Genomic DNA, 21,542 nt, shown 5'->3' on the forward strand with positions numbered 1-21,542 from the left:
TGCTGAGCTGTGTTAGATACTGGCCGCTGAGCTGTGTTAATTACTGGCTGCTGAGCTGTGTTCGATACTGGCTGCTGAGCTGTGTTAGATACTGGCTGCTGAGCTGTGTTAGATACTGGCTGCTGAGCTGTGTTAGATACTGGCCGCTGAGCTGTGTTAATTACTGGCTGCTGAGCTGTGTAATATACTGGCTGCTGAGTTGTGTTAGTTACTGGCTGCTGAGCTGTGTTAGATACTGGCTGCTGAGCTGTGTTAGATACTGGCTGCTGAGCTGTGATAGATACTGGCTGCTGAGCTGTGTTAGACTCTAGCCGCTGAGCTGTGTTAGATACTGGCTGCTGAGCTGTGTTAGATACTGGCTGCTTAGCTGTTTTAGATACTGTCTGCTGTGTTAGATACTGGCTGCTGAGCTGTGATAGATACTGGCTGCTGAGCTGTGTTAGATACTGGCTGCTGAGCTGTGTTAGATACTGGCTGCTGTGTTAGATACTGGCTGCTGAGCTGTGTTAGATACTGGCTGCTGAGCTGTGTTAGATACTGGCTGCTGAGCCGTGTTAGATACTGGCTATTGAGCTGTGTTAGATACTGGCTGCTGAGCTGTGTTAGATACTGGCTGCTGTGTTAGATACTGGCTGCTGAGCTGTGTTAGATACTGGCTGCTGAGCTGTGTTAGATACTGGCTGCTGAGCCGTGTTAGATACTGGCTATTGAGCTGTGTTAGATACTGGCTGCTGAGCCGTGTTAGATACTGGCTGCTGAGCTGTGTTAGATACTGGCTGCTGAGCTGTGTTAGATACTGGCTGCTGAGCTGTGTTAGATACTGGCTGCTGATCCGCTTAAGATACTGGCTGCTGAGCTGTGTTAGATACTGGCTTCTGAGCTGTGTTAGATACTAGCTACTGAGCTGTGTTAGATACTGGCTGCTGAGCTGTGTTAGATACTGGCTGCTGATCCGCGTTAGATACTGGCTGCTGAGATGTGTTAGATACTGGCTGCTGTGTTAGATACTCTCTACTGAGCTGTGTTAGATACTGGCTGCTGAGCCGTGTTAGATACTGGCTGCTGAGCTGTGTTAGATACTGGCTGCTGAGCTGTGTTAGATACTGGCTGCTGAGCTGTGATAGATACTGGCTGCTGAGCTGTGTTAGATTCTAGCCGCTGAGCTGTGTTAGATACTGGCTACTGAGCTGTGTTAGATACTGGCTGCTGAGCTGTGTTAGATACTGGCTGCTGAGCTGTGTTAGTTACTGGCTGCTGAGCTGTGTTAGATACTAGCTGCTGAGCAGTGTTAGATACTGGCTGCTGAGCTGTGTTAAATACTGGCCGCTGATCTGTGTTAGTTACTGGCTGCTGAGCTGTGTTAGATACTGGCTGCTGAGCAGTGTTAGATACTGGCTGCTGAGCTGTGTTAAATACTGGCTGCTGAGCTGTGTTAGATACTGGCTGCTGAGCTGTGTTAGTTACTGGCTGCTGAGCTGTGTTAGATACTAGCTGCTGAGCAGTGTTAGATACTGGCTGCTGAGCTGTGTTAGATACTGGCTGCGAGCTGTGTTAGTTACTGGCTGCTGAGCTGTGTTAGATACTGGCTGCTGAGCTGTGTTAGATACTGGCTGCTGAGCTGTGTTAGATACTGGCTGCTGAGCTGTCTTAAAAACTGGCTGCTGAGCTGTATTAGATCCAGCCGCTGAGCTGTGTTAGATACTGGCTGCTGAGCCGTGTTAGATACTGGCTGCTGAGCTGTGTTATATACTGGCTGCTGTGTTAGATACTGGCCGCTGAGCTGTGTTAATTACTAGCTGCTGAGCTGTGTTAGATACTGGCTGCTGAGCTGTGTTAGATACTGGCTGCTGAGCCGTCTTAGATACTGGCTGCTGAGCTGTGTTAGATACTGGCTGCTGAGCTGTGTTAGATACTGGCTGCTGAGCTGTGTTAGATACTGGCTGCTGAGCTGTGTTAGATACTGGCCGTTGAGCTGTGTTAGATACTGGCCGCTGAGCTGTATTAGATACTGGCTGCTGAGCTGTGTTACTTTCTCCCGGGCAATGGAGAACGCCTTTTGTATTCTGAAGCATGGCATGTGTTTGATCTCTGCCATATCCCTCTAAGACATCATTGTGTAACATCGTAAAAGCAGAGGGATACAGAGCGTATGAAATATCAAGGAAGCTATTCATAAATATTAGATTAGATCAAAACAGCCTCTTGCTCTCCAGCGGCAAGTTCCTGGGTCAAGCCATCGAGATCCTTTTGATTTGTTCCACATGGGCTGAGTGGTAGACTACACAGTAGGCCTGAAAATAAAGTGCTCTGAACGAACTATGGAAGCTCTGAAAAACATGGACCCAATCTCACGCAGTCAAATTGGGTTCCTAATAACAAGATGGTAATAAAACCAAAATGCTTCTGTTTTGTTCCATTTTCTGATCAACATTTTTCATTATTCATTATTCTTTTGTTTTGATTGTGTCCCTAACGTAAGACCAACCTGAAGAGATGAATGCAGTCTACCAACCCTTCCTCCTTCCCTTCCCTTCCCTTCCACCAGAGCTGTTGACACAAATTGGTGAAATATCGCTTTGATCATGAACAAACAAAACACAAACCTAATTAGCTTAATTCAGAATCTTTCCAAATCCCCTGATTTGTTATGAAAGCTCTCTATGAGTTGAAAGAGATGAAAACAGGAGTTGAAACAAGTCCCAGGACCTCGTATGGATTTTCTTTCTGCAGCTACGTCTTTGACATGGTGTGGGCACTCTGGGCAGATGTGGCCTTAAACTGTTGTGTTACTATACGATCTTCGAACTCCAGGCTCTGTTTAAGCAAAATCTGAATGAAAGACATATACCTATATTCAGTGTTTTTAAATCATGTCAGTAAACCATGCCTATGATGAAATATCAGTGAGTATGGTATAGTACAGTATGGACTAAGCTCAATATTCCACCTTGCATTGACTTCTGGCAAGCTCTTCCCATTACGTTTTGACATTAATTTGTAACTTCTGTCATTTAGCAGACACTCTATCCAGAGCAACTAGGGTTAAGTGTGTAAAGGTCACGCCGTCAGATTTTCTTTCACCTAGTCAGCTCTGGGATTCAAACCAGCAACCTTTCTGTTACTGGCCCAACGCTCTTAACCGCTAGGCTACCTACCGACATCAAAGGCAGTGGGAGAAGTTCTTCCTCCCAGGCCGTTAAAAGTGTGCTCTGCTCGGGGGATCTTTGAGTGTGTGCCTCTCGGGGACACTTCACACAGTGCTCTGCATAGAAGTTTCTGTGAGGAGAGGACCAGTCACAGCCACCAAGGAGGAAGGCTGTGAGCTCTGTCACCTCACCACATGGACAGGGACTCTCATTTCATCATCTCTCCCTCTTTCTTCTTCTCTCACTCCACTCTTCACGTGAAGAAAAATCAGTATTCATATTGTTTGTACAATGAACATTCTGAAATGTAGTGTTAGTATGCCGTACACATCGTCTCCCAGTGTGTTTGGGTTTTACTGACTTTATGTATTGTTGTCACACAGTATGAAATGTATTGTTCATTGCATTCCACCTGCCTGGAGACGAAAGCTTCATATTTGTGGTTGCAGAGAGACACACACACAAACACACACTCACTCAGGTCCTCACTGCCTCCCTGCCTGTCCTTGCAGACTGATCAATGCAAATTCTGTTATTTACCCAACCCTGAAATTAAAGGACTATGGATCAATCTGACTCGCTTCCACAAGCCAAGGTGTGCTCACAAAGGCAAGCTGTCTTTTTACATGTGCTAAAAGAGCCAGTCTGAAACTGCTGCCGTTTTAGTATTTTATCTCTTAGCTCTCACACATAAAGACACACACCTCATACTGCTCTGTCTCCCTCTTACACATTCACACATAAACACAGGCACGCATGCACACACACACACACACACACACTGGCGCTGTGGAACAGGGTTGCATCCTGAGCTGTTTTTCGAGCTGACCCACTTTCTGTGCTTGGCGAGGTAGGCTTGTGCTGCTGCTACTCTGCTGAGGGAGATCCCTGCAGATTCTTCCTAAACAGCCCCAGCCTCCTGACAGACAAGAATAGTGGCATGTTACCTACGTCTGTCTGTTTCTGTGTGTGTGTGGGTGTGTGAGTGTGTGTTTGTCTTGCTCTCTCTCTCTCTCTCTCTCTCTCTCTCTCTCTCTCTCTCTCTCTCTCTCTCTCTCTCTCTCTCGCTCTCTCGCTCTCTCGCTCTCTCGCTCTCTCGCTCTCTCGCTCTCTCGCTCTCTCGCTCTCTCGCTCTCTCTCTCGCTCTCTCGCTCTCTCGCTCTCTCTCTCGCTCTCTCTGTCTATCTCACACACACACACACACACACACACACACACACACACACACACACACACACACACACACACGCACACGTACGCACAGACATTGAGAAATACATTTAATCCCAGATCTGTATTAATTTTGTCCCTTCACTGTGTTTGTGTGAAATTACTGTTTCAATCTTGGTGCATCAGGAGGCCCTGAAGGTTATAAATTAAACATAAATGCAAATGCCTCCGCCATTGTTCCTCCTCTCATTCAAACAGATCAATGTGTCTGCAGATGAATGTGAGAACAGTGGGCTTTTTAATGAGCAGTGTGGAAAATTAGAGTTGCAAAGCTACAATGACACACCCAAAGCAACACTTTCATATACAAGAGCATAGTTCTCCATCAACTATAATATTCTTGATTATCTATGACACCCTCGACATTAGGCTGTTACAGCCAGATACATACCAATCAATCAGTCAATCAAATGTATTTATAAAGCCCTTTTTACTCCAGCAGATGTCACAAAGGGCTTAAACAGAAGCCCAGCTTAAAACCCCAAAGAGCAGGCAATGTCCATGTAGAAGCATAGCATTACATATGCTACTGTTTGCACATAAAATGTGCTGTTGTTTGTTGGATTCTGCCTCTTAATATGGTGACGCCATAGGCAGTGACATTGTAATCCATAATACATGACACCTTATGCATTGACAGCTCTTTGATCCTGACCATTCACATGGACAAATGGCCTTGCCAATCTACACACACATGCACACTCACACACATGTACATACACACACACACACACCCAAACACCCACACAAACACACACAGATCACACACTTGTACATGTGTATAACAGTTCAGATATAAGCACCCCCTATTTGACCTTTGATACACAAACACTCATACATAAACACCAACGTAAAGGTGAACTTCACCCAGGGTGTCCTACATTCACCTGATCAAGCTGTTCCTTTCTCTGCCATCTGCTCTTGATGCTGGGATGCCTGGGCAGGCAAGCCGTACCTAAACGCTAGATAGGCTGTGTTTAGACAGGCAGCCCAATTCTGATCTTTTTTTATCACAAATTGTTATTTTGACCAATCAGATCAGCTCTGAAAAAATACCAATTAGTGGAAAAAATATCATAATTGGGCTGCCTGTGTGAACGCAGCCATAGCGTCAGGACTGTGCAGTTTACTATCATGATATAATCTCTGTTACTCTTTACCATATGGACCCATCAAGACTAATGGCGGAGAGACTCTAGATGGATGTCTTTTGCTTTCATTACATTCTGCGTTTGAATGAGTCTATGTTTGGAGTGTATGCAAGGGATGTAAGTCTACCTTTCCATCATTCATATTGCCATGTTATAAACAGTGTCTACATGTATATAAATGGTGCTATAACATCAGGTGCACTTCAATGTTATTTTGCATCTGGTATACTTGTGCTTACATACTGTCTCCACCAGGGGTCTTTTTATGTCCCTGCTGTTGATGGGGACTACTGATGGTGAGGGAGAGGAGACATTCACTCAGCATTTATGTCAGATTATCATAAAGTTCAGAAACTTGTTATGACATGGAATATAATGCACAGTAGTACCCTTGCATTTACGAGAAATGTGTTCCTCAATTGGGTAACATCATCGAATCACCATTTTTATTATAATTATTATTATTATCATCATCATCATCGTCATACTTCTGTAAGGAACCGTTTCTATATCTACTTTATCCAGTGTTGCCACTGTTAATAATGACAATCAAGTAAGCTCACATCAAAAGCTTTTACTTGTATTGTTGCATTACATAGGCCTAGTCATTATTGCGGAGAGCTACTAGGAATAACTAATGTACAGTAATTACATCGTAGTAAGAATATAAGTGCAGACAGTTACACAGTAAGGATTACATCAGATAATCCATTGGTAGTTACTCTGTTATAAAGGCCTGTATATTGTCAGTGGTGTAAAGTACTTAAGTAAAAATACTTTAAAGTACTACTTAAGTAGTTTTTTGGGGTATGTGTAGTTCACTTTACTACATTCCTAAAGAAAAGAATGTACTTTTTACTCCATACATTTTCCCTGACACCCAAAAGTACTCATTACGTTTTGAATGCTTAGCAGGACAGGAACATGGTCCAATTCAAGTACTTGTCAAGACAACATGTCTGGTCATCCCTACTGACACTGATCTGGCGGACTCACTAAACACAAACGCTTCGTTTGTAAATTATGTTTGAGTGTTGAAGTGTGCCCCTGGCTATCGTGGAATTCAAAAATCAAGAAAATGGTGCGGCCTGGTTTGCTTAAGATAAGGACATTTGAAATGATTTATACTTTTAATTTTATTATAGATACTCAAGTATATTTTTGCAATGACGTTTACTTTTTATACTTAAGTATATTTAAAACCAATTACTTTTAGACTTTTACTCAAGTAGTATTTTACTGGGTGACTTTCACTTTTACTTGAGTAATTTTCTATTAATTAAGGTATCTTCACGTTTACTCAAGTATGACAATTGGGTACTTTTTTCACCACTGTGTATTTTAGGTCCGAGCAACCCTTTTTTATCTGTTAAATAAATAATTTGATAAATTCATAGCTTCTACCCAAAATATAACAAGCTGATGAGAGAGAATTGGCAAAGGAAAATTAAGGCACCTAATAGTCAAGGGCAGTGACGTCACTTATATTTAAAAAACAATGTTCTCATAACTGCTCAAGATGATGAAAAGGCTTGTGGTTAGGGTAGTTACAGGGTGAGATTACATACTTATTCTGATAGCAACATTATTGTTCGCTGCAGCTTCTGTGGTTGCGTGTCTCATTCTTTCAGAGCTGCAGAAACTGGAATGAGGCAAGAGGGAGATGAGCGGAGTAGGCGACACTTAAACCCAGATCTGGAGTATCAGCTTGTATTTACGATTGAGCTGCACATCTTTGGAAGACACAAGCCTCTCTGAGAGGTAGCTTACTAAGTTCCAGCATAATGGTATAAAATGAAATGTAGTCTATTAAGTAGGCTATTCCTCTATTCAATAGGACTGTTTCATCCGGATACCATGCTACCATTCAATATTGTTTCTATATTAAATTTTACAGTGACTTTCCTTCACTGGATAACATTGGAGACTCCAGTCCGCGTTTTCCATGTAAGGCGCGTTGGAGCCTGGTGGTGGATAATAGCTGGTGGAGCTTGCTCTCTCTCTCTCATGCCATGCTGGGCCAGAAGGGCTCCGGGAGACAAGCATTTACCCATATCCGGGTTGGAGGAAAGGAAAAAAGTTTCATTTAAACCTGGACGACAAACTTCAGCATGAAGCCTCACTGACCGCGCCAAAGCCGCGGCTGTCAGCAACGCATTTGACCGCCGATTTTTACAAGCATTACAGCGCTATAACACAGCTTCGTTTTTCCGTTGAATATTTTTTTCCTGCTTGTGTTTTTCCTCTGTCTGTATTTTTTTGTGTGATAGAGTTCTGTGCGTCGGTCAGTGTCCCTGTCTAAAATGTTCAAGTGACAATGGCTGCGCAAGTGGCATCAGCACCGACAATAACTAATAATAAGAATAAGAAATTGTCTGGCAATTTGGGTCAAGAGATACATTCGGGGAAATCAGGAGGAGGAAATATATCGAGATCTGGAGAAATGCTTGGAGCTGTTGATGGGACTAACACAATGAATAATGTTGATCACCACCACCGACATGAGCTCAACATGGTCAATTCAACTTATTCTCCGAATAACAATTCTGACACACCGGAGAAGGAGAGTGGAAATAACGTCACTTCGTCAGATTCGACGACCTCTCCGGGGGGGATGGAAACCGGGTTGATAGAGAACCATAAACTGAAAAATGTTGGGAGCGGAGATCCCCCTCAGCACCTCACACCGCCGCAACAGCAGTCACAATTTAACCCGTTTCCTCAGCATCAGCAGCGCCAGATACAAAGTAACAACAACAACAGCCAAGCTACAAGGGGAGAGAGTGAGAATCACCATCACGGAGGGAAGGGGGGTGCTTTGGGTAGCCAGCCAGAGCAGCAGATGCTGAGTAAAGGTGAGGGGGATCATACCTGTAAACCAGGGGAGCGGATGGGTGCTAGGTATGAACATTCCAACTTGGGACCAACGACCAACAACATCATCAGCCAGCCCCAGAGCGCGGGAGGAAACGAGTTTAATAACTACTATGGCACTTCCAGAGTAGGGCCCTGCTATGATCAACATGGCGGACAACAAAGCACAGGGATGGGGATGATGCACTCTTCGGGACCCAACAACATGGACCCAGTGCACAACTCCCAAGAAGGGTACCACAACAGCCACTACAACCACTATTCTGGCTACCGGCAGGGCTACTGTGGCGCGGGCTATGGCATGATGGCCCCGTCCAGACAGGGCAGTAACATGCTGATTGGCCCTGGCAGCAACACTCCAGCTGGCCATGTCAAGGCTGCTATGGGAGCTGCTGCCTGCGGTTCTGGTGGAAGTGTTGGGGGCTTTCAGAGATTCCCAGGACAGAGTCAGCATCCTACCGGGGCCACCCCGACACTAAACCAATTACTGACGTCTCCAAGTCCAATGATGCGAGGTTATGGAAGTGGCTATCAAGACTATAACAGTCCCTCTGCACAACAACAAGATGGCATCGGCCTGGGCAAAGACATGACTTCTCAGTATGGCTCCACAACCCATGGCTGGCCAGGGCAACAGAGAAATCACCCGTCCATGAGTCCTGGAAACGGAGGGCCAGGTATCAGCAGACCACAGGTAAATACTAGTTTTACAAACTCAGCTGTACTCTGAGTCACACCTGTCATGCTTGTAGAGTTGTTGAAATGTGTTATTACACAGAAACTAATAATCCCTCTCTACTTCACATAAATATGATATTTGTCGGTGAATAATACACTTCTAATATTAATCTAGCTGTAAAGTAATTGGAGAAGATAATACTGGCTGGTTTCAGATCTGCTCAAGGTGACTCTTGCGAGAAAAACAATAGCCTGTCAGTCACGTATTTGTGCAATACAGGCATTATTTCATAACAGAGATTTTACACAATTAATTTAGGCTATTAGTCGTAAATAGGCTTGGGAACTAAATATAATTTTGTGCGTAAAGGCGCGTTAAACAGAATACAATTATAATTATTAATATGTATTTGGTTAAAATTGTTGCAATGCATTTACCTTGACTGTGTGTTGAATATTTCACACACATATTTTAATTGAAGAGCTTTATTTGTGTAAGATATTACGCATTTACATTCTTTAATTAAAAACAAGTATTTATGTTGGAGATTCGCCCTCTTGCGGACGTGGTTGCAGACACTTAGAAAAACGTTATTTGGAGGGACGCGCTGTATAGGGTCTCGACGAATTAAAACGTTACACATTGATTAATATTGTTTTTAATTACAAATATGTCCAAATTACATCTTCAAAATATCATATATTTTAATTAGCAATCGATGTTTGCGCATATAGTATAGTCGCAATGACTGTCGAAGGCGGGGCGTGTCTGTGTATCACGCTGTCCGCCTGGGTTATTTATTGGAAAGTAACTAGGTTTTCTCTCCATTGCAAGGTTTGGAATTTGAATTGTGGAGGTAAAGTGGCTGTAAACCTCCCCAGACGACTCCCTCAAATCTGCCATCTGATTGGCTCTCCGTCTCCCCACAAGGGTGCTGAGCGCTGCTCATGTAAAAAGTGCTGACCCTCTATTCAGGCGCTTGACCCGGGGCATGGTGGGGGACGGGGGGCGGACTATTCATAACATTGCCTATAGAACGCCATCTTCGAGGCTATAGAATAATGAAGAGTTGTATATATACATTATGCCTTTGGGTTGTGTTATCATGAATGGATACATTTATATTGTCAAGGATGAACTCTGCTGAAAATGACCCAGATATTTGACCCCAGGGCAAAGTGGAGGTGTGGCCTAGGTGTGGTCTTTCACTCTCTTCCAAACAAAACACTAGGCTACTTTTGTGTAGTTCCCAGGAAGACCTGTGTGCATGGGGGATTTTGATGACATTTTTTATTGTAGTAGGCCTAGTAATTCCATAGTAATAATAGTCCATATTTTATAGCTTAGACATGTCATTCAACAGATCATACATTATTTGTCTGAAGTAGTTTTAGTACAGTCATAATTTAGGACATTTGGAAGGCCGCCTTTGTAATATTAATTAAATGGTTTTCATGCCACAAATAGTTATTATATTGTATACTGTATTTTGGATGCACAACAACCACAGTGCTAAGCATCTACAATACATCATACACATCTACATCATTGTCATGCTTTTAGTCTTACATAACTGTACAGGAAAATAATTCAAAGTAATTTTTTTAATATTATGCCAGGTTTCAGAATAGCAATATAATGTATTTATGTCAGGTTAGCATTTTTCGTCATGAATCTTGTTCTGGAGGCAGTTCTGCAGAGAAGTCACTGCTGGCACAGCCACAAAGTCAAACAATCTGATTTTTAACCAAACCTTAACCCTAACCTTAACCACACTAATAACCTTAATGCCTAAACCTAAGCTCATTTTTGTTTTCATAAATTTTTTACAATATATAATTTTTTTCCCTTGCAGCTGGCCTATCTAAGGGGAAATCTCTCAGTTCTGCCTCCAGGTCAAGACTCGTGACATTAAACGGCAACCTGCATATTCATGACAATTTTCCGTGCCATCTAAACATTATGAACAGCGGTGATTATAATCATAGTTAGTCATTGGAGGGTAATGATTGTATGTGATGCATACCATAGCCGAGCTGGGTAGCCATTAAGTTAATAAGCCTCTCCTTCAGCCTCAGAGAATAATAGCTTCCAAATTGTAATTGGTAAATAAATTGTAGCAATCATATTTGGCCCTACTATTTAAAGACATCAGTGGGCTAAAGATGAACATTATAAGCATACATTTACAAGCAGAATAAATCTCTAGAGGATATCAACTAAATGAATCTCTTATTATTAAAATAATGTACAATATGTTTTGCACAGGTTGCATGCAGTTGAACTTGGTATTTACTTATCATTTATTTATTTTCATACTACAATGTATTTTATTTTGAACCCGGGGTAGAGATTGTGTTTTAATTGTTTCATATGAACAGAAATCCTGTATACATGTGGATAAACAGGTTTGTAATTGACTGTGAGAGGTTCCTCAGTCAGTGCACCTACAGGGGTTGTGTGTCAGGACCGGTCTAATGTGGATCCTCCGTTTGAGCCATGATCTGGCTTTAAGCACCTCAAAGTCTCTCTCTGTCTGTGTGTGTGTGTTTGGTTAAACATGCTTCAATCACCTGTCGGCAGAATCTCCCTCTTTCAAGTTAAGTTCCTCTCTACTGCCTCTCTACAGGAGCAAGAGCTGTGAGAACACCTTCCTCATTTAAAACAGACTGGGAGGTGAAGACACACACACACACACACACACACACACACACACACACACACACACACACACACACACACACACACACACACACACACACACACACACACACACACACACACACACACAAAGAGAGTAGAACTACAGGAAGGAGACCCCTAGTTGAAGCTACACTTCCGTCCAAATTGCATTGTCCCAGATTTCCAATTACTCTGGCCTATTTGATTGAGGAAATGGACAGAGGAAGAGAGAGAGAGTCCCTGTGATCAGTTAGTGGTCTGTCTGCTTCTGCACACTGTTCCTTAGTATCTCATCAAATAGGTCAAATCATAACAAATCAAATCAAATTGGTCATACACACATGGTTAGCTGATGTTAATGAGAGTGTAGTGAAATGCTTGTGCTTCTAGTTCCGACAGTGCAGTAATATCTAACAAGTCATCTAACAATTCCACAACAACTACCTAATACACTCAAATCTAAGTAAAGGGATGGAATAAGAATATATACATAGAAATATATGGAGGAGCGATGACCGGGCAGCATAGGCAAGATGCAATAGATGGTATAAAATACAGTATATACATATGGGATGAATAATGCAAGATATGTAAACATTATTAAAGTGGCATTTTTAAAGTGACTAGTGATCCATTTATTAAAGTGGCCAATGATTTCAAGTCTGTATGTAGGCAGCAGTCTCTCTGTGTTAGTGATGGTTGTTTAACAGTCTGATGGCCTTGAGATAGAAGCTGTTTTTCAGTCTCTCGGTCCCTGCTTTGATGCACCTGTACTGACCTGGCCTTCTGGATGATAGCGGGGTGAACAGGCAGTGGCTCAGGTGGTTGTTGTCCTTGATGATCTTTTTGGCCTTCCAATTCTGCCAGTAAAGAAACACACAAAAATGTCAGTTTTGTGGAAAATGAAACTGTTGTTCTAGTTTAAGTATTGACTGATTTTACACAGTGCTTATTATATTCTCTCAATCTAGTTATGCCTTTCAGTCTTTAAAACATGTGTTCACTTATTTACAGTAGTATAAGGGTAATACACTGCAGTGTATATGTGTGTGTGTGTGTGTGTGTGTGCGATTGCATGTCCTTGTATATCTGGCTTTATGTTCATATTCTTGCTTGTCTGTCTGAGTTTGTATGCACATTATTTAATATTTCAGTGTGTGTGTGTGTGTGTGTGTGTGTGTGTGTGTGTGTGTGTGTGTGTGTGTGACAGTGCAGTGTGGAGCAGACAGAAGTAGCCTCGTCAGCACTAGTTCTCCAGCCTCAGCTCCTTCCCTTGCTCCTCCACGCTTTGTTCATGTTGCTTTGTTTTCATCTCAGGCTCTCCTAGCCTAGCGCTGATTAGGAACAACACAGTGAAATGTTCATTTGCTCTGTTGTTCCCGATAAGGGTCAGACAGACGGCCAGGGTTTTCATCTTGCTGGATGAAACACAATGCTCATGAGCGTAATTGGCAGCTAGATTATCCCGGGACTGCCCATGATTTTCTTAAAATGCCAATTAATTCAGATTTGCCATAAAAAATTGACCAGTCGGAGCGTCGACTGTACGTATAATTAGCTTGCTAATAAAATAATTGTAACTTTTTGTTCTGGCCTGTGATGCACTCATAACAAACAGAGTGCAATAATTTGTTGAAGCAGAGCAGTTTTTTAGTTATTGAAAATCTGCATAGTTTTTGTTTGGCTTTTGGTTATTTGGAGTTTAGGATGCTAGTTTATTCCCAATCCCAAACAGCATGGGAATGCTGCACTACATGATTGAGGTAGTTCAAACCCATAACCTCTTTGTGTCCTAATGGATTTGTTATTTTGACGTGAACATTTCTACATGACTGATGGACATGACAGACGTCTGGATGACATTGATAGACAGGACCAGCTCCAAATAGAGAACATGGTGATATTCTGCTACCTAACCCTCCTCTCTGAGCATGGCCTTTATCAGTGGTAGCCAGTACACATTCTCAGGCTGTGGAGAGAACGAGAGTACATCACTAGGGCTGAGCTCCCTGCCATCCAGGACCGCTACACCAGGCGGGGTCAGAGGAAGGCCCTAACGAATGTCAAACACTCCATCCACCCAAGTCATGGACTGTTCTCTCTGCTGCCGCATGGCAAGTGGTACCGATGCACCAAGTCTGGAACCAACAGGACCCTGAACAGCTTCTACCACCAAGGCATAAGACTGCTGAATAGTTACTTAAATAGTTAACCAAATAGCTATCTGCATTGACCCTTTTTGCACAAACTCTTTTGACTCATAAAATCAAAATCTAATTTTATTAGTCACATACGACGAATACAACAACCTTACGGTGAAATGCTTAACCCCTAACCAACAATGCAGTTTCAAAAAAATACACAGAAGAATAAGAGATAAAAGTAACAAGTATTTAAAGATCAGCAGAAAAATAACAATAGCGAGACTATATACAGGGGGGTACCGATACAGAGTCTATGTGCAGGTACACCAACAAGTATGTACATGTAGGTAGAGTTATTAAAGTGACTATGCATAGATGACAACAGAGAGTAGCAGTGGTGTAAAGAGGGGGTGAGGGCACTGCAAATAGTCTGGGTAGCCATTTGACTAGATGTTCAGGAGTCTTATGGCTTGTGGGTAGAAGCTGTTTAGAAGCCTCTTGGACCTAGACTTGGCGCTCTGTTACCGCTTGCCGTGAGGTAGCAGAGAGAACAGTCTATGACTAAGGTGGCTGGAGTCTTTGACAATTTTTAGGAGCTTCCTCTGACACCGCCTGGTATAGAGGTCCTGGATGGCAGGAAACTTGGCCCCAGTGATGTACTGTGCCGTTTGCACTACCCTCTGTAGTGCCTTGCGGTCGGTGACCGAATAGTTGCCATACCAGGCAGTGATGCAACCAGTCAGGATGCTCTCGATGGTGCAGCTGTAGAACCTTTTTAGGATCTGAGGACCCATGCCAAATCTTTTCATTCTCCTGAGGGGGAATAGGTTTTGTCGTGCCCTCTTCATGACTGTCTTGGTGTGCTTGGACCATGTTAGTTTATTGGTGATGTGGACGCCAAGGAACTTGAAGCTCTCAACCTGCTCCACTACAGCCCCGTCGATGAGAATGGGGGCGTGCTCGGTCCTCTTTTTCCTGTAGTCCACAATCATCTCTTTTGTCTTGATAACGTTGAGAGAGAGGTTGTTGTCCTGGCACCACACGGCCAGGTCTCTGTCCTCCTCCCTATAGGCTGTCTCATCGTTGTCGGTGATCAGGCCTACCACTGTTGTGTCATCTACACATTTAATGATGGTGTTGGAGGCGTGCCTGGCCATGCAGTCATGAGTGAACAGGGAGTACAGGAGGGGACTGAGCACGCACCCCTGAGGTGCCCCTGTGTTGAGGATCAGCGTGGCGGATGTGTTGTTACCTACCCTTACTACCTGGGGGTGGCCCGTCAGAAAGTCCAGGATCCAGTTGCAGAGGGAGGTGTTTAGTCACAGGGTCTTTAGCTTATTGATGAACTTTGAGGGCACTATGGTGTTGAACGCTGAACTGTAGTCAATAAATAACACTCTCACATAGGTGTTCCTTTTGTCCAGGTGGGAAAGGGCAGTGTGGAGTGCAATAGAGATTGCATCATCTGTGGATCTGTTGGGGCGGTATGCAAATTGGAGTGGGTCTAGGGTTTCTGGGATGATGGTGTTGATGTGAGCCTTGACCAGCCTTTCAAAGCACTTCATGGCTACAGACGTGAGTGCTACGGGTCGGAAGTCATTTAGGCAGGTTACCTTAGTGTTCTTGGGCACAGGGACTATGGTGGTCTGCTTAAAACATGTTGGTATTCCAGACTCAGCGAGGTTGAAAATGTCAGTGAAGACACTTGCAAGTTGGTCAGCGCATGCTCGCTGTACACGTCCTGGTAATCCGTCTGGCCTTGCGGCCTTGTGAATGTTGACCTGTTTAAAGGTCTTACTCACATCGGCTGTGGAGAGCGTGTCTTCCAGAACAGCTGGTGCTCTCATGCATGTTTCAGTGTTATTGGCCTCGAAGCAAGCAGAAGTAGTTTAGCTCATCTGGTAGGCTTGTGTCACTGGGCAGCTCTCTGCTGTGCTTTCCTTTGTAGTCTGTAACTGTAGTCCTTGCAAGCGGAAGCTCTAGCCTTTAGCTCAGTGCGGATGCTGCCTGTAATCCATGGCTCTGGTTGCGGTATTTACGTACGGTCACTGTGGGGACGACGTCATCGATGCACTTATTGATGAAGCCAATGACTGATGCGGTGTACTCCTCAATGCCATCGGAGGAATCCCGGAACATATTCCAGTCTGTGCTAGCAAAACAGTCCTGTAGCTTAGCATCTGCTTCATCTGACCACTTTTTTATTGATCTAGTTACTGGTGCTTCCTGCTTTAATTTTAGCTTGTAAGCAGGAATCAGGAGGATAGAATTATGGTCAGATTTGCCAAATGGAGGGTGAGGGAGAGCTTTGTATGCGTCCATGTGTGTGGAGGTGGTCCAGAGTTCAACCAGCCTCTGGTTGCACATTTAACATGCTGATAGAAATTTGGTAAAACTGATTTAAGTTTCCCTGCATTAAAGTCCCCGGCTACTAGGAGCGCCGCCTCTGGGTGAGCGTTTCCTTGTTTGCTTATGGCAGAATAAGGCTCATTCAATGCTGTCTTAGTGCCAGTCTCTGACTGTGGTGGTATGTAAACAGCTATAAAGAATACAGATTAAAACTCTCTCGGTGGGTAGTGTGGTCTACAGCTCATCAGCTTATCATGCGTTGCTGCTACTGTTTATTATCTGTCACTTTACCCCTACCTATGTACACATCTACCTCAATTACCTCGTACCCCTGCACGTTGTTATTCATTGTGAATTTATTCCTTGTGTGATTTTTCTATTATTTTACTATTTTTCTCTCCGCATTTTTGGGAAGGGCCCATAGGTAAGCGTTTCACTGTTAGTCTACACCTGTTGTTTAAGACGCATGTGACAATTTTTTTTTTTTTTTTTACATTTGGTTCCTGGGCTGGATCAGAAGCCTGCCTTCGCTGACTTGTCTGTCTGTCTGTCTGTCTGTCTGTCTGTCTGTCTGTCTGTCTGTCTGTCTGTCTGTCTGTCTGTCTGTCTGTCTGTCTGTCTGTCTGTCTGTCTGTCTGTCTGTCTGTCTGTCTGTCTGTCTGTCTGTCTGTCTGTCTGTCTGTCTGTCTGAGGCACCAGGGAAGCTCCGTTCAGAGCACCCAGCCTAGCTTCTCTCTCTCTGGTTATTTCTCTCAGCAGGGGTGTGAAGATGGCCACGCAGAGTGTCTCTTCTGGGGAGAGAGAGAGAGTGAGGCAATCTGAGAAATATGGAAATATAGCGGCGGGCGGCAGCAGAATTTGAACTCAGCCACACAAGGCTACTGAGTCATGGGGCTGACTTCAGAGAGGGAGAGAGGGAGAAAGAGAGAAAGTTATGAGCAGGGGAAATATTCAAGTATTTAGAGCCCTCCATCTGAAACTTGCCCCAGACTCTCCAAGAAGGTAAATGAAAGGGATGGACACACAGTATGTGTTTAGGAGCAGAGTGGTTGGTCAGATGATTTCTGCCTGCCCGTGGTTTTCCCTCCCTCTCTGGTACCCTGGAGCTATCGTATTCCCCTCAAACAGTGGTGTGCCGTTTGTGTGGGGCAGGCAGGCTGGCTGTCGGAGCGGGAGGGGAGTGCTGGGCAGGGGGCCATGCAGGAGGGGAGGGCTGGGCAGGGAGCCAGGCTGTCAGGCAGCCCTTTGGTGGCCTCTTTCACCTCCCACAATCCCTCTGACCTTCACACATGCAAATTAGCCATGTGCAGAGAGTGAATGGGAGGAGAGCTTTCCCCCCTCCTCTTAGACGAAATGGGATCTCTTTTTTTCAATTCAATTTCATTTTCAATTTAAGGGCTTTAATGGCATGGGAAACATATGTTTACATTGCCGAAGCAAGTGAAATAGATCATAAACAAAAGTGAAATAAACAATAAAAAATTAACAGTAAACATTACAATCACAAAAGTTCCAAAAGAATAGAGACATTTCAAATGTCATACAGTGTTGTAATAATGTGCAAATAGTTCAAGTGCAAATGGGAAAATAAATAAACATAAATATAGGTTGTATTTACAATGGTGTTTGTTCTTCACTGGTTGCCCTTTTCTTGTGGCAACAGGTCACAAATCTTGCTGCTGTGATTGCACACTGTGGTATTTCACCCAAGAGATATGGGATTTTAACAAAATTGGGTTTGTTTTCAAATTCTTTGTGGACCTGTGTAATCTGAGGGAAATATGTGTCTCTAATATGGTCATACAATTGGCAGGAGGTTAGGAAGTGCAGCTCAGTTCCGACCTTATTTTGTGGGCAGTGTGCACAGACTATGTACATAGTCAAAGATTTCCTTAATTTTGGGTCAGTCACAGTGATCAGGTATTCAGAACTCTCTGTTTAGGGCCAAATAGCATTCTAAATTCTCTCTCTCTTTTCATTCTTCTGCCTCCTCTCTCTCTTCCTCTTCCCCCCCTCTCTCTTCCCACTCTCTCTCTTCCTCTTCCCTCTCTCTCTTCCTCTTCCTTCTCTCTCTTCCTCTTCCCTCTCTCTCTTCCTCTTCCCTCTCTCTCTTCCTCTTCCCTCTCTCTCTTCCTCTTCCCTCTCTCTCTTCCTCTTCCCTCTCTCTCTTCCTCTTCCCTCTCTCGCTTCCTCTTCCCTCTCTCTCTTCCTCTTCCCTCTCTCTCTTCCTCTTTCCTCTTTCTCTTCCTCTTCCCTCTCTCTCTTCCTCTTCCCTCTCTCTCTTCCTCTTCCTTCTCTCTCTTCCTCTTCCCTCTCTCTCTTCCTCTTCCCTCTCTCTCTTCCTCTTCCCTCTCTCTTCCTCTTCCCTCTCTCTCTTCCTCTTCCCCCTCTCTCTCTTCCCCCTCTCTCTCTTCCCACTCTCTCTCTTCCTCTTCCCTCTCTCTCTTCCTCTTCCCTCTTTCTCTTCCTCTTCCCTCTCTCTCTTCCTCTTCCCTATCTCTCTTCCTCTTCCCTCTCTCTCTTCCTCTTCCCTCTCTCTCTTCCTCTTCCCTCTCTCCCTTCCTCCTCCCTCTCTCTCTTCCTCTTCCCTCTTTCTCTTCCTCTTCCCTCTTCCCTCTCTCTCTTCCTCTTCCCTCTCTCTCTTCCTCTTCCTTCTCTCTCTTCCTCTTCCCTCTCTCTCTTCCTCTTCCCCCTCTCTCTTCCTCTTCCCTCTTTCTCTTCCTCTTCCCTCTTTCTCTTCCTCTTCCCTCTCTCTCTTCCTCTTCCCTCTCTCTCTTCCTCTTCCTTCTCTCTCTTCCTCTTCCATCTCTCTCTTCCTCTTCCCTCTCTCTCTTCCTCTTCCCTCTTTCTCTTCCTCTTCCCTCTCTCTTCCTCTTCCCTCTCTCTCTTCCTCTTCCCTCTCTCTCTTCCTCTTCCCTCTTTCTCTTCCTCTTCCCTCTCTCTCTTCCTCTTCCCTCTCTCTCTTCCTCTTCCTTCTCTCTCTTCCTCTTCCATCTCTCTCTTCCTCTTCCCTCTTTCTCTCTCTCTCTTCCTCTTCCCTCTCTCTCTTCCTCTTCCCTCTTTCTCTTCCTCTTCCCTCTCCCTCTTCCTCTTCCCTCTCTCTTCCTCTTCCCTCTCTCTCTTCCTCTTCCCTCTCTCTCTTCCTCTTCCCTCTTTCTCTTCCTCTTCCCTCTTTCTCTTCCTCTTCCCTCTCTCTCTTCCTCTTCCCTCTCTCTCTTCCTCTTCCCTCTCTCTCTTCCTCTTCCTTCTCTCTCTTCCTCTTCCCTCTCTCTCTTCCTCTTCCCTCTCTCTTCCTCTTCCCTCTCTCTCTTCCTCTTCCCCCTCTCTCTCTTCCCACTCTCTCTCTTCCTCTTCCCTCTCTCTCTTCCTCTTCCCTCTTTCTCTTCCTCTTCCCTCTCTCTCTTCCTCTTCCCTCTCTCTCTTCCTCTTCCCTCTCTCTCTTCCTCTTCCCTCTCTCTCTTCCTCTTCCCTCTTTCTCTTCCTCTTCCCTCTTTCTCTTCCTCTTCCCTCTCTCTCTTCCTCTTCCCTCTCTCTCTTCCTCTTCCTTCTCTCTCTTCCTCTTCCATCTCTCTCTTCCTCTTCCCTCTCTCTCTTCCTCTTCCCTCTTTCTCTTCCTCTTCCCTCTCTCTTCCTCTTCCCTCTCTCTCTTCCTCTTCCCTCTCTCTCTTCCTCTTCCCTCTTTCTCTTCCTCTTCCCTCTCTCTCTTCCTCTTCCCTCTCTCTCTTCCTCTTCCTTCTCTCTCTTCCTCTTCCATCTCTCTCTTCCTCTTCCCTCTTTCTCTCTCTCTCTTCCTCTTCCCTCTCTCTCTTCCTCTTCCCTCTCTCTCTTCCTCTTCCCTCTTTCTCTTCCTCTTCCCTCTCTCTTCCTCTTCCCTATCTCTCTTCCTCTTCCCTCTCTCTCTTCCTCTTCCCTCTCTCTCTTCCTCTTCCCTCTCTCCCTTCCTCCTCCCTCTCTCTCTTCCTCTTCCCTCTTTCTCTTCCTCTTCCCTCTTCCCTCTCTCTCTTCCTCTTCCCTCTCTCTCTTCCTCTTCCTTCTCTCTCTTCCTCTTCCATCTCTCTCTTCCTCTTCCCTCTTTCTCTCTCTCTCTTCCTCTTCCCTCTCTCTCTTCCTCTTCCCTCTTTCTCTTCCTCTTCCCTCTCCCTCTTCCTCTTCCCTCTCTCTTCCTCTTCCCTCTCTCTCTTCCTCTTCCCTCTCTCTCTTCCTCTTCCCTCTTTCTCTTCCTCTTCCCTCTTTCTCTTCCTCTTCCCTCTCTCTCTTCCTCTTCCCTCTCTCTCTTCCTCTTCCCTCTCTCTCTTCCTCTTCCTTCTCTCTCTTCCTCTTCCCTCTCTCTCTTCCTCTTCCCCCTCTCTTCCTCTTCCCTCTCTCTCTTCCTCTTCCCCCTCTCTCTCTTCCCACTCTCTCTCTTCCTCTTCCCTCTCTCTCTTCCTCTTCCCTCTCTCTCTTCCTCTTCCCTCTCTCTCTTCCTCTTCCCTCTCTCTCTTCCTCTTCCCTCTCTCTCTTCCTCTTCCCTCTCTCTCTTCCTCTTCCCTCTCTCTCTTCCTCTTCCCTCTTTCTCTTCCTCTTCCCTCTCTCTCTTCCTCTTCCTTCTCTCTCTTCCTCTTCCATCTCTCTCTTCCTCTTCCATCTCTCTCTTCCTCTTCCCTCTCTCTCTTCCTCTTCCCTCTCTCTTCCCCTTCCCTCTCTCTCTTCCTCTTCCCCCTCTCTCTCTTCCCACTCTCTCTCTTCCTCTTCCCTCTCTCTCTTCCTCTTCCCTCTTTCTCTTCCTCTTCCTTCTCTCTCTTCCTCTTCCCTCTCTCTCTTCCTCTTCCCTCTTTCTCTTCCTCTTCCCTCTCTCTCTTCCTCTTCCCTTTCTCTCTTCCTCTTCCCTCTTTCTCATCCTCTTCCCTCTCTCTCTTCCTCTTCCCTCTCTCTCTTCCTCTTCCCTCTCTCTCTTCATCTTCCCTCTTTCTCTTCCTCTTCCCTCTCTCTCTCTTCCTCTGCCCCCTCTCTCCGTCTTCCTCTTCCTCTGCATCAGTATGGGAGGGAGGGGGTTCTAGAAGAGGAGAACAGTGAGAAGTGTTGGTATGCTACAGATCCTATCAAATATTTATACACAGATGATATCTATATCATTCTGACATCATCCACTTCCCCTTTGCCCACTTAGAAAATGCTAGATGATAGGCTGGCACTGACTTAATGTGTGCGTGCCTGCGTGTGCATGTGTGTGTGTGTGTGTGTGTTTGTGTGTGTGTGTGCGTGCGTGCGTACGTGCGTGTGTGTACATGTGCCAATGATGGGCAGAATT

General features: G+C 44.8%; 1 protein-coding gene across 1 annotated transcript in view; it reads left to right on the forward strand.

Annotated features, from left to right (window-relative positions):
* Window positions 1-7,573: 7,573 nt before the first annotated feature.
* The window catches only part of LOC120042041 (AT-rich interactive domain-containing protein 1B-like), a gene marked incomplete at its 3' end in the record, with an annotated part of 34,932 nt that continues 20,963 nt past the window's right edge, over window positions 7,574-21,542 (forward strand). The window contains exon 1 of the mRNA XM_038986936.1: window positions 7,574-9,095. Coding sequence (XP_038842864.1) covers window positions 7,845-9,095 — 1,251 coding nt within the window. The remainder of the gene's footprint in view (window positions 9,096-21,542) is intronic.

The sequence above is a fragment of the Salvelinus namaycush genome, unplaced genomic scaffold, assembly GCF_016432855.1.
Source record: "Salvelinus namaycush isolate Seneca unplaced genomic scaffold, SaNama_1.0 Scaffold605, whole genome shotgun sequence".
In the NCBI taxonomy this organism is placed as follows: Eukaryota; Metazoa; Chordata; class Actinopteri; order Salmoniformes; family Salmonidae; genus Salvelinus; species Salvelinus namaycush.